The sequence below is a fragment of the Electrona antarctica genome (assembly GCF_951216825.1).
Source record: "Electrona antarctica genome assembly, chromosome: 24".
Taxonomy (NCBI): Eukaryota; Metazoa; Chordata; class Actinopteri; order Myctophiformes; family Myctophidae; genus Electrona; species Electrona antarctica.
This window is the reverse complement of record NC_136803.1, coordinates 6,460,810-6,474,653: the sequence shown is the minus strand read 5'-3', so window position 1 is coordinate 6,474,653 and position 13,844 is coordinate 6,460,810. Positions and strand designations below refer to the sequence as shown.

The 13,844-nt window shown below is 42.4% G+C and overlaps 1 protein-coding gene across 1 annotated transcript; it reads right to left on the bottom strand.

The window, feature by feature from the left end:
- Nucleotides 1–576: 576 nt before the first annotated feature.
- On the bottom strand, nt 577–13,447 carry LOC306917001 (uncharacterized protein). Its single transcript, XM_079495119.1, has 8 exons — nt 13,376–13,447; nt 12,035–12,141; nt 9,265–9,585; nt 5,666–6,162; nt 5,209–5,547; nt 4,403–4,848; nt 3,841–4,095; nt 577–1,234 (listed from the first exon to the last, which is right to left on the bottom strand). Exons 1-6 carry the CDS (start codon nt 13,402–13,404, stop codon nt 4,714–4,716), a joined length of 1,428 nt encoding a protein of 475 aa, XP_079351245.1. The 5' UTR covers nt 13,405–13,447; the 3' UTR covers nt 577–1,234; nt 3,841–4,095; nt 4,403–4,713.
- Nucleotides 13,448–13,844: the final 397 nt, after the last annotated feature.

Genomic DNA, 13,844 nt, shown 5'->3' with positions numbered 1-13,844 from the left:
TGTGGCAGGAACTGTGGTATATTCCTTTAAACAAGCTTTATATAGGGTTGGAATCTGTTAGGAAACTTAGGATTTTAATGATTCCGGTTCCTTAAGAATTCCCTCTTCATGATTCCTTAACGGTTCCCTTGAATGAATTGAACATGGTGGACCCTCTTGTAAACAAGTGTAATGCTTAATTGGGTCGTCCACTCACAGTTAACAGTCTTTGTATTGAGTTTGTGCTTGAAATGTACTGTAATTCTGCAAACTGTTAATAAATATTTTTTCAATCAATCAATCAAAACAACTCCTATATGTTTTAGCATACATATAATTGTAGTGGTTCTGAAAGTGAGGTCCATGCAGCCTCTGGGTTACTTATGGACCCTTAAGGTCCCTGCCCTCGGATTTGTAGTGGCGTTTCTCCGTCGGTTTTCCGAAAAACGCGTCCAGTGTGCAACCACCTTTACAGTTCTGTAACTCTGAGAGTACACAAATGGAACCCGGAGGTACACTGTCAAGAGTTATGGTGGTACCTTTGAGAACCACGGGCGGCGGTGGCTCAGGGGTAGAGTGGCTGGATGGTAACCGCAAGGTTGCCTGTTCGAAGCCGGGCTCCCCCAGAGTTAGTGTCGAAGTGTCCTTGAGCAAGACACTGAACCCCAAATTGCTCCCGATGTGCTGGCTAGTGCCTTGCATGGTTTCTGCCGCCATCGGTGTATGAATGTGTGTGAATGGGTGAATTGATGCACAATCTATGTAAAGCGCCTTGGATAAAGGCGCTATATAAATGCACCATTTTACCATTTAACCACCGGTATGTGATGGAACCGATGCCCCGGTTCCTCAATGTTGGATCCGGTTCCGGATCCCCAACCCAAATGTTTTTATTTTCCTCATCGTTGTTGATCTCCTGTTTGAGTAGTTCTCTGAACCGTCTTGTAAGGATGGTCTCTTCTCGAGGCCTTCGAAGGTCGTCCAGCCGCTCGGCCGCTTCTCCCCCCGAGAGCGGCCTTCCCCCGCCCCCCAGCTTCTTCTTGGACCCCATTCTGGTGGCAGGTACACCGACAAGGACGTCCCCTCTGCGTTTTGTAGCTTCTTGGTGAAATCACGGCACACTTTCCCTTTTTATAGTTTTCCACAAACGACCTGACAGGAGCGCAGAAGCTTGTCGGGTCGTCTCTCAGCTTATTTCTGATATCTTCAAAGACTTCCATCAACTGGGCTTCATCCTCTTCTGCAGACAATGTGCCTTAAACAAAGAAAAATGTATTATGAATTATTTCTATTGTCAGGTATGCACATACAGTAAAGGAATTGTCCTCTATTCATATCTTTTCCCCTATATTCTCTTTAACCCATTTTGACCTGAGATCAGATTCTAAAAATGTCTGTTTGAAAATGACAGTTTTCTGAAAAAGCTATGTTTCTGTGTCAGTCGTTCTTCAATTTTCTCAAAAATAGCAGACCTACAAGCTCGTAGCGCGCCACTACTTTTCAATAGCTAAAGCATAACATAATGCTAACACCAAAAGTGGTTAAATTGCAGATCTACAAGCTAGTAAGATCTGCTCTTTATTAGCAGATTTCTTAGCAGGTATTTGTTGTTGTATTAGTAGTAACCAAAGGTGATCAGGCTTTCTCTGTAACTGCTCCCAAACTGCAATCCCTAATTTGTTTTACAATGACATATTCTCTACCTGCACTAGTGGCTGGGATTATTACAAGGAGCCCTGCTGCCTATAGTTAGGTAACAAGGGCCGGCAAATTAAACAGCCTGTCCAAGTACACATTTTAAGAAAAATAAAATACAATAGAGTGTTCAAATTTAATTTCAAATGTATATATATATGTATAACAAAGAAAAGACAGTTCTGCTTAACTTCATTTGGAATAAGAACACTCTAGAGATGCACCGAATGGGAAAAATGTTGGCCGAAACAGAATATAGGATGTATAGGATATTTCTTAGGATATATAATTTTTTTTTTTCTTTTACCAGTTTTTGTAACATTGCTGCTACGTACAGGCATGTGTGTGCGGCGTGCTTAAAGCCGCATTTCGATCACGTCATCACAACAAAACGGTAGGTTTCTTTGATGGTTTAAAAAATCATGGTGTCTAGCATTACCAAATATGAAATTATATATATTACTGGTCAATCAATATCAGAATTTAGTTAGTAATTTTCAATTAATGGTTCAATTGGTGTCCTTCATCGTGCACATTGAAGAGTCCTCCTGCACATCCTCATCTTTAGCCACTTTATGTGTACTGCTTTCTTGTTCAATAGCACAGCAGTATACTTCTATCTACATACAATCTCATTGTATAACAATGAGGATTTGTCTCACTCTGCCTCTACTTATAGATGTCAATAACCACATTTTTGCCCTTGTTTGAGGAGTGCCTTTGACATACAGTACCGGTATGGTAGTTACTGTAAATGGTATCTGTGCCTGTATTGCTCTTTCCATAGATGATAATTTAGCTTCCTTTGAAATTATAGATACCCAGAACCAACCTTTTCAGGTAAGACCTTTAGTAGATTTCTATCATTGCTACTTCTATCGATGATGGGCATGTTGCATCTTGCAATATGGCCTTAATAATACAGCCAGAATATTATATATATATATACAGTATATATTAGACAGACAGACAGACAGACAGACAGACACTCATCTGTCTCATTAATATACTCCTCAGCTATTCTGAAAATGAATACAAAGCAGGAAGAGGATTTGATCCATGTATTTTCAAATACATTTGACCCCATGAGGAAGCGTTGACCTTTACTGAATTGCTTCAATTTCAGTTCATTTGACCACCTTCTTTCAACTTTGGGCACAATTACACCATTGCTTCACTTTCAGTTAATTTGACCACCTCCTCTTATTGACCCAGGACCAGTGATGCAATGTACCCCATATTGAGAGCTCAATGTACCCCATATTGAGAGCTCAATGTACCCCATATTGAGAGCTCAATGTACCCCATATTGAGAGCTCAATGTACCACATATTGAGAGCTCAATGTACCCCATATTGAGAGCTCAAGTCTTAGGCCTAGATTTAGGGTAGATTGTCAACCTAATGATGATGTTTAGGGGGAAAAAGGAGAAGAAAACAAGTTATTTTAACTTTTTCCCAACATCATTTTATTGAGACCAAAAGTCAAAAAATGGCTGGTTCGATACAGTTTTCCAGTTTTGTATCGTATCGTTTTCCTTTACATTCGATACAGTCTGACACCACTGCATATCAAGCACAAGTACTGGACGAAAACTATTCGTCCAGTACTTTTATTTGCGCGCTCTGATTGCGCATGTATAAAAGAGTATAAAAACATAACACACTAAAACAATATAAGTAAGTATAAAAAAGTACAAAAAAAACACTCAATGAATAAAACACACAAAATATTTACACATGCAAAGAATTTACACATGCTCGCTCCTTGACTCTGCAGGGGATGAGAGGTGAGTTTTACTTCATATAAGAACAATACGATTGTTCTTCCTAGGCCCGCTCCTCTCTGGAGGGGCGGCGATGGGGATAATCAAATAATAACTGGTTTCTTTTCTTTTCCTTTTTCTTCTAGGTGGTGGCGGCGGCGGCGGACCCGGGGGGCGGTGAGGTAAGTGGTATAGTTTAGGCTTTAGAATAGTGTTAGCGTAGGGTCTCTTCCTGGTCTACAGGTGGGGTACGACAACATATTTATCCATAGCTCGTTACTCTTATTACAGATAAGCATTTTACAAACGCTTATCTGTAAGCGTTTTACAAACAGAAAACATGTTTCAAATGAATTCATATGTCCTAGAAAGCCAACAAGATACGACAACTTTTAACTCACGTAGGTGCACACGGCCGTCCTTATATCAGTTATGTCGGGGGAACCTGGGAGCCCCATCTCCTCCCAGGCCTTCCTGACGTTCCTCACCAGGCGCACCTCGCCCTTCCCCATGGTCGTCAGCAGGTAAACCGGCGCCTTACTCTTGACCAGCTTGGCCTTCCGGAGGTCATTGAACTGCCTCAACCAGCTGTACTCGTCTGCGTACAAGTACAGCTGGTCGTATGCATGCTTGTAACTGGTCTTGCTCTCCTTCACCTAGAGAGAGAAAGAGATTGATTGATTGATTGATTGAAATATGTATTAACAGTTTGCAGAATTACAGTACATTTCAAGCACAAACTCAATACAAAGACTGTTAACTGTGAGTGGATGACCCAATTAAGCATTACACTTGTTTACAAGAGGGTCCACCATGTTCAATTCATCAAAACATTTAGAGACGTACAAATAGACACTTCTATATAGTCAAAGAACAGAACGGGAATTCATCACTTGGATGAGTGTATCTATCCAAGTCAGGGCTTGAAGTAAAGTCAAATAATAATAATATTCTTAAACTCACGTTTATCAGGTATCCTTTGGTGTCATCACCCTCAGCCTCCGTCATCTCCTGAATGGTGAGTTTGGTGAGGGTGCCAGTCCTTTTTCCATAAAGACTGAACAGGTAGCACCCCAGGTACCCGTAGAAGGAGTGGGTTCTTTTGTGGGCGGGCGAGCTGGTGTGACGGGCTCTTTTGTGGGCGGGCGAGCTGGTGTGGCGGGCTCTGTTGTGGGCTGGCGAGCTGGGGTGGAGGCCTCTGTTGTGGGCGGGCGAGCTGGGGTGTCCTCCTCCTCGTCTTCAAGGGGAGACGGCAGGTACTCCCTCGGTCGTCTTCAGCTGTGTCCTCTGCTCTGTCCTCTGAGGTCCTCTTGGAAGGATACTGCTGCATAAGGGCAGCGAGGGGTTTCCCCTTCAGCCCCTGTCCAACCGCCCGGACACGGGGGGGTTCGGGGGCGTTTCCCGGGGGGCTGAAAGAGGGAGGGAACACACCAGTATTTAAAATTGGTAGCAGTATTCCATTTGCCCCCAAAATACAAATACATACAGAGTTTCAGTTCATTTGACCACCTTCTTTCAACTGGGCACTCTCCCTCAGTTTCAGTTCATTTGACCACCTTCTTTCAACTTTGGGCACTCTTACACTATTGCTTCGGTTTCAGTTAAATCGACCACCTTCTTTTAGCTTTGGGCACCCTAACATGTGGTCTTTAAGTGGTGGGCCTGGGGTCATCCTAGGGGCTAGAAGGTCCAGGGAAAGGCCTACATACAACTTCCGACATTGTCTGTATATATCATCATCATCAGTCATTTGATCCGTAATGACTCACCGAGTCGGGAGTTGAGGATGTGGACTCCACGTCAGACTCCTGATGGCGTCTCTTCTCCACAGACTTCTTCCCCTTAGGGGGTCTGGCAGGGGAAGAAGGTTGCCGCGCAGGGCTCCCTGGTGGTACGTGGGCAGGGCTCCCTGGTGGTACGTGGGCAGGGCTCCCTGGTGGTACGTGGGCAGGGCTCCCTGGTGGTACGTGGGCAGGGCTCCCTGGTGGTACGTGGGCAGGGCTCCCTGGTGGTACGTGGGCAGGGCTCCCTGGTGGTACGTGGGCAGGGCTCTCTGCCTCTCCCAGTCCCTCTTCCTCCTCACTGGACGCCTGGCTTTTCGCCAACCTCTTTTTTCCCCCACAGAAAGCACAATTAGTTGCCTGGAATGCAACATACTTCTGGAATGCAATATACTTACAATATACTAATACAATGTACTTAATAAATACAAAAGTCTGTACTTACTTTTTGGGCTACGGACAGCTGTCTCCGCAAGGCAGCGTTGCTCGCCAGGAGAACTTTGTTCTCCTTGGCTAGCCGCTTGCAGGCAGGGTTTATGCATGTTGAGGTTGTTGCCAAGGGTGCCGCCTCATCATCGACGAATACTATGTCTAGGTCAGTGACCATTGGTGCCTTTGCGGCACGAAGGCCGCCAAGCTTATGCATGGCGACCCTGTACCGCAAAGGCCTCAGGTATGTGGTGATTTGTGGGTCACTGAGGTCTTTGTGCTGTTTTTTCAAATGATGCTTCGGGTGGCCCACGACGGCCGGGCAGCCCCGGTCCCTGAAGAGGGGACACCGGTAGTTCTCCCCCTCCAGGGCGATCCTGTCTTTTCCTAAATTGCAGAGGATTTTCTGCTCCTCTGAACCCGCTACTGTGTGGTGAACTCTGATCAGGTGGCGGTCCACATGGGTGACTTCCATTTTGCACACAGGGCAAAAGTTCCCTATTTCAGCCATGTCTGTCGAGAGAAAGAGGAATGGATCACAAAAAGGTAAGTATTTGAGCCAGACATAGCAGGTAAGCAAACGATGGACATAACTTTTTCTTTACAGGAATAATGCTTTACAGGATCATCAAGTATATTGCTAATGATACGAGAGTGAATGCTGCTACAGAGATACATTTAGGGTAAGGAATCATTAAAAATGTACTTGTAAAAATGTAGTCGGTCTCCTTTAATGATTCTCATTCAGTTTATTTAAATAAATAACCAAAATTATATAATTGTATCAACAACAATGCTTAGTATATTTCTTAACGTGTATTTTCTTTTTAAACACATAGACTGCCAGGATATAATGAATTATTAAACTGTTAAATGCCAAGCTAATTACCTAATGACCTTTAATTAATTGCTTCAACTTCAGGCATGCCCGAAGGGGAAGCGGGGCATGTGACGTGAGTAGGCATGCCACGGTATGAGATTTTACAGTACGGTACGGTGCCGGTATTGATAACCTATACCTCGGTATTCCACGGTATTTATATTAAAAAAATAATAATAATAATAATAGATTAGCCCCCCCCCATGTCTAGTGACTACCCCCACCTCCTTATAAGCCCTTCTTTGTTCCCCAACCTGTAGGCCTACATATCTTATTTCTTTATTTTTACCTTTTATGATAATTTGAATTTTGTTATTTGTCATGTGACTTGTCATGATTATGAATTGATTACCCAGGACCTGAATGGAAACAACTGCAAGGACTTTTTTCAGTGATCCCTTTGGACATGTGTTTGACTGTACTGTACCCTATACTGATTACATTTCTGCCAATAAAGTATTCAATCAATGAATCAATAGCTATTCCCCACTGTATTTCACTGTACTATGGCTCCCCCTAATGGCCGAAATTCCGCGGCATGCCTAGACGTGAGTGCCCCTAGCTGTACAGCCGGAGTTCCCTGAAGTTGAAAAGGCCTTCACTGAATCTGAAATGCCTCAAATTTCAGGTTTAGGCTTCGGCTTCAGATCCAATCACCCGTTAACCGAACCTGAACTAAAACATTTCAATTGCAGAATACCATTCAGATTTGGGCATTCGATGTACCTGGACCTGAAGTAAAAGTGCCCGATACTGAAATTGACCCTGAGGTGACGGCCTTGTACTGATGCCCGTGTCCGGCTTCCGTTTTATAAATTCCTCTATAGTTTCTGTAGCGTGAGGCAGCTTGATGTACAAAAGTACACCCCCTGGACAATCCATCCCTTGATGCGGAGTGCCAAGCAAGGAGGCACTGGGTCCCATTTTTCTGAATCTTTGTTATGACCCGGCTAGGGATCGAACCCTGATGTTCCAGTCTCAGAGCTGGAAGGTGAGCCTGCAGGTTACTTAGAACATTGAATGTCTTATCACAATGTTTACAATATTTTTTTCTCTCCAGTGTGGATACGCAGGCTACTTGACAGTTTGAACCTCTTGTTACAAAGTTTACAGTCGAAAGGTTTTTCTCTAGTGTGGATACACTGGTGTCTCTAGTGTGGATACACTGGTCTCTCTTCAGGTAAAATCACCCACTGTAACTCTCGTCACAACGTTTACAATGAAATGTTTTTTTTTTAAAACTTTTTTCTCCTCTGTGGACACGAAGATGTGTCTTAAGAGTATATGACAGATTGAAACTCTTGTTACAAAGTTTACAGTTGAAAGGTGTTTCTCCAGTGTGAATAAGCTAGTGTCTCTTCAGGTCAAATGACTCTTGTCACAAAGTTTGCAATGAAATGTGTTTTCTCCTGTGTGGACAAGCTTGTGTTTCTGCAGATTCTTCTTAGCATGGAAAGTCTTTTTATTTTGATTGAGGGACAGACAGTAGGCTGACAGGAAATGGGGAGAGAGATGGGGGGAAGACATGCAGTAAAGGCCGTCGGGATCGGGAGTCGAACCCGCGGCACACTGCCAGACTGGATTACCAGCCAAGGTGCCTGGACCACTGAGCCATGGCCCAGGCCAGCATGGAAAGTCTTGCCACAATGTTCACAGAGGAAAGGTTCTCCAGTGTGGACACGGAAATGATCTTGCAGGTTATATGACTGCCTGAAACTCTTGTCACAAAGTTTACAGTGGAATGGTTTTTCTCATGTGTGGACAAGCTGGTGTCTCTTAAGACAACCTGCCTCCCTGAAACTCTTGTCACAATGTTTACAGTTGAAAGGTTTTTCTCCTGTGTTGACAAGAAGGTGTTTCTTAAGCATACACCGATATTTAAAACTCTTGTCACAAAGTTTACAATGTAAATCTTTTTTTCCTGTGCGGACAAGCTGGTGTTTCTTCAGGTCAGATATCGAAAGGAAACGCTTGACACAATGTTTACAGATGTGGTTTGGCTTTTCTGTGCAAGTCTTGCCTGTGCAAGTCTTAACTTCTTCTAGCCGAGTTAAAGTCCTGTTAAATTGCTGAGGACTTTGGTGCCGCGCCCGACCAAAACTAGAGTTCTCAACAGGCCCGAAAATTAAGGCCCGGCTCTACCTGGGCTAAAAGTTAGTCTGGAGCCCTGCGCCTAGGAAGAGCTATTCATACGGTGGTGAAGAGCGAGATCAAACTTTGTTTGATTTTCTTTCATCGAAAGCTTTGCTTCCGATTCATTCTAGTGCAGCTATTGGAAAAATATCCCCAAAAATAAGATCAATCACTCACTTCTTGAACTAAAAGATGTCTTCCCTGTATGAATCCCCATGATGTTTTGCTATAAAATGCTCAACTAAGAGATTTATTTACTTACTCATCAAGTGTTTCTTCAGATTAGTTTTTTGTTAACCAACTGATTCAGGTTGTTTTCATTAGAGCTTTTGATGCAAACTTTACAACAAAAATGACCTGACGAAGATGTGACAGATACATCGAAACGTTGTCATATTACTGCTTGCACCCTGTTAAATAAAAAAGGCTCAAACTTTCTGAGATGCTCCAGCGCCTTCCTTCTACCTATTTACAGAAAATTAGTTTAGTTTAGCCACACACCTTGTATATTTAGTTTGTTTTGATCATTTCATTTCAAGTGACATTTAGTGTCTTGTGTTGATTTCAGTGTTTAGTTTAACTGCTGAGTTTAGCTGACTGACCTCCATTTGTCTCCTCCCACTCATCACTGTCTTCAGTGACGTCAGTGTCGGATTTAACGTCAACTTCATTTTCAGCTACAGAACAGTGTGAAGAGATGTCTTCTTCATCCTCTTCATGTTTCACTGCTAGTAATGTCATCATTGATCCACCGGGTGCCTCTGGTCTTTGAAGTAACCCCTCCTGTTTATCTTTAATGTGTGGAGGCTCTGGTTCCTCCTTGACCAGACTGGAGCTCCTTTCTTGTTGTTCATCTTTAATGTGTAGAGGAGCTGGTTCATCCTTGACCAGACTGGAGATCCTCTCCTGTTCAGGCAGCGTGTCTGAGACCAGAAAAATAACATGATAATGTAAGCAATGATACCTCATGTTGTACATGGATCATGGAAGACAGAAATAATGGATTTACATTTAAGGAATCAAATGATTCCTAAAAAAAAATCACACCCGTGTGAACTGGGTGACCATAGCAACCATGCTCATTTTTTGGTACGAACAGACACGTAAACTAACAAAGCTGAAATCACACCCGGGTGAACTGGGTGACCATAGCAACCATGCTCATTTTTTGGTACGAACAGACAGACACGTAAACTAACAAAGCCAGTTGTAGGAGTGGTTTACACCACTCAAAAATCCATATAAAAACTTTTCCTGAATATTACAGACTGCAACAGAGGCAGTGTCTTCTGTGTACGCCAGAAGACACTGCCCCTGCTGCAGATCCATACATGGAGCTGACCTGTTCTGACATTCCATTTGTTGATCTGACCTCATCAAACCCTGTACACTCAAGACACGCTCCATATATGGCCAGACCTCATCAAACCCTGTACACTCAAAACACTGCCCGCTGCCACCCTTAGATCTCCATACATGGAGCTGACCTGTTCTGACATTCCATTTGTTGATCTGACCTCATCAAACCCTGTACACTCAAGACATGCTCCATATATGGCCAGTACAGAACTCATTCCATATGTTGATCTGACCCCCCAAGCCAAAGTGCCAGCGGCCCAGCGCCCGCCCAGCAGTCTGCCGTCACCCAGGCCACCGGTGGCGTGACCGCGACCTCGACCTTTGGGGCGAGGTCGCTTCTCACCCTCAGGGCGTCTTACTGGTAGACTGATGATAGGTTCTTGGTTTACCTATGATGATCCTAGATTATGCATTTGATGTATAATTAATTATGTTGTGTTTTTCATTGCTTACTGTAAATCTCTCTGGATTAAGAGCATACTGCTAAAAATGCTTACATTGTAAACTGTCTGTATGTACAGTATGTATATGTATGTATGAGCCCTCAAAAGTGGGATAATCACAGTTCATGCCATTAAATAATAAATTGAATAAGAATTAATCGCCGTGATACAATCTGTAGTAGTCAGGAATAGTCAGTTTGATGTGTCCACTGTCCAGGCTAGAGCTTAGAATTTCAGCCCGAGTGAACCGGACGTGGCGGGTTCGGTATGGGCCGTGTCCAATTGGTCACAAATTTGTCTGGCTTTGTGTCGGGCTAGGCATTATTAACATATTAATTTATTTGCAGCGTTTTCCGGACGCACTGCGTTGTCTCTCTCGCTGCGGCGCTGCACCGCCCGCGTGTACGCCATGCTGCTTGCTGCCCCCACTCCTTCCTCACACACTAGCCTCATCTGTGTGATCACTGATCTCACTCGCTGCAGCTGCGTAGCAGAGAAACAGTTCCGACCGAGCTGCAGCAAAAGGATTCTCTTTTCTGTTTTTTTAAACATTTTAAAGTTATAAAAACATAATGTGGTTTTATATGACATGACTGTATGATTGTATGACTCGTCGACCTGCCTGCATGCTTCATTAAATTAAATCTGACATCTATTAATTAGTCTCCCTCTAGGGAGGTCCTCGATGCACGTCCCACTGGGAGGAGACCCCGGGGCAGACCAAGGTTGGAGGAAACACATCGACTCACTGGCCTTGGAACATCTCGGAATCCCCCAGGAGGAAGTCACTAATGTTGCTCTGGACCCGACTACGGATAAGCGGTTGAAGATGAATGGATGGATGAATTGGCCATAAGCAATACATTAAATGTGTCATATATTTGAGTGTTCCCTATCCTACAAACATGATCTCACACTGCTCCATACACAAACACACTCTTGAGTGTTTATTTGTTTATTTTCTTTTATTTCAATGTTTAATTACAGTTTAGGCATTTAGCATATACATTCTTAATCCAGATCCATGAAATAGAGGATAAACCTCACATGTTGCCCAAATAGTTGAATGATAAATGAATCAATCAACTTCAAGTCTGTAATTGTACAGTACATTCCTTCTAAGATTTCACTACAAAAATCAAATCTGATAATATAGGCCTATTTACTATAGTTTCGCTGTGTCCTGTATTAAGTGTTTCGCTGTCTCTTCTGCCTAAATTAAATGCAGTCTAGCATTTCGCCAGCAGATGTCACTATCACTGAAGCTTTGAAGCATTAACCATTTTTGAACCAATTGGTTCAAGTGGTTCAGTGGTTCATAAAAGCTTCATTTGCACATCACTAGTTTCGGGCTGATGTATTGTCGGCCGGGCTGGGTTGGGCTCAAATATTTAGGTTATGTTTTGGGTGCACGAAACTGACGTGCAACTTAGTAGGCTATAAATCAGGCTTTAGAAATTCCTAAATCAGATTTGGCACATAATTGTAATTTTAGTTGAGACTATGCAATATGAATTGGTTTTTGACTTTTTGTAAAACTTGTTGAAGCAGCAATACTGAGTGTTTATACCGTTCATCTTCCATCTGAAAGCATCTGGTAGTTTCTGTTCATCTATCTCCAGCACTTCTGTTCGGGATGGATTCTCATGGTTCACTGCAGGGTCATGAGCATCAAAGCTAAGGTAGAAATGGAACATTTTTAACATACATACTTTAGACACTTAAAACATATATACTGTACTTAGTTGACTACATGGGGTCCCGCAGGGTTCTATACTACTAGGTATTCTAGTAAAGAAATTGCCAACCTCTGATTTAATGTTCATAAAACTCACAGAAAGACTATCACTTCTAAATATCTTCATAGCTAAAATAGTAGTACTGTGATGCTCACAACGCATCACAGTAAAAACAAAATCCATAACATCATAACACAGCCCCTCGCATCTGAATGATGATCAATTTTCTTTTCATATTTTCATGTAAATAATAATATTAATTACTACAAAAATAATACATTATGTAATTCATTATTTGAGTTTATAAAGCGCTCAGCTGTAGAGACAAATATTGATTTTTTGATTGATTGATTGAAGAATGTATTAACAGTTTGCAGAATTACAGTACATTTCAAGCACAAACTCAATACAAAGGCTGTTAACTGTGAGTGGACGACCCAATTAAGCATTACACTTGTTTCCAATAGGGTCCACCATGTTCAAATCATCAAAACATTTAGAGACGTACAAATAGACACTTCTATAGACAGAACAGGAATTCATCATAAAGGAGGTAAAAAGGGAAAAGAAACATATACAGTGAGGGGAAAAAAGGGGTGGGCGGTGAATGAATGCTTGAATGCTTCACGTCTTCACGATAAGAAACTTATATTAAACAAACGACAGGGGTGAGAAATCAGAAGGCTAGAAATGGAATGGGAGGGGGGGGGGATAAAAAATATCTACACGCCCATTGTTGTGAACTTGTTGTTGTAGATCAGCTATTTTCCCACAACAGTATAAATTCTATAATGTAAAAAAAATGGGCTTAAATTAATCAGATGGATTATGGAAAATAATCACCATTCGCAGTTTGGTTATAATTTCCAGAGCCACAGACCAGTAACATGAAATAGAGATGTAGAATTGTTTTATTAGTACCGTTATTACATTGTTGTTGTTATTAGGCTGGACTATTTGACTAACTGTGGCACTGGCACTGCTAGTAACATTAGCAAACTAGCATCTACAAGAGTGACAATTTACACTGGGGAGACGCTAGCCCCAGTATGTGCCGGCCGGGTATTTTCCCTCAGCACTACACAGAATGAGCCTAGGGAGAGGGCACATTATGGGGCTAGGGAGACGCATAGAGACGATCGAGTTCAATGTTCATCATTTGCTACACATACCTCTGATCCGACCATGAAAAAGTCTCCATCTTGTTCCAACTGGAATGTAATAGTCTTCTGTTCTAATGTGTTGTTTAAACTTTAATTGACAACAACCTCAAATTGTGCAGTTGTTGTTGTCATGTGGTTGCTGGGCAGCCAGGAAGTGGATTCTCCTTTCATCATGACGACGGGTTAGGTTGCTTTCAGCTGTATATCGCCACCTACATGTCGCCAGCAGCACTTATTCATTATCATCACTATTGTACCAGAGTGTTGTTACCTGAATAATTACTTCACATAATTAAGCAAATGAATAAATCAGTGTATCATATATATATATATATATATATATATAATAGGCTACTACTGTACTGTACTGTACTGTACTGTACTGTACTGTACTGTACTGTACTGTACTGTACTGTACTGTACTGTACTGTACTGTACTGTACTGTACTGTACTGTACTGTACTGTACTGTACTGTAC

What these genes read in the sequence shown, in the direction of transcription:
- LOC306917001 (XM_079495119.1), bottom strand. Translation starts at nt 13,404, where the DNA reads ATGGAGACTTTTTCATGGTCGGATCAGAG. An exon ending in TTTTCATGGTCGGATCAGAG is followed by an intron (nt 12,142 to 13,375) that starts GTATGTGTAGCA and finishes TTTCTACCTTAG; the next exon opens with CTTTGATGCTCATGACCCTG. An exon ending in AGCTGTCCGTAGCCCAAAAA is followed by an intron (nt 5,548 to 5,665) that starts GTAAGTACAGAC and finishes GGGGGAAAAAAG; the next exon opens with AGGTTGGCGAAAAGCCAGGC.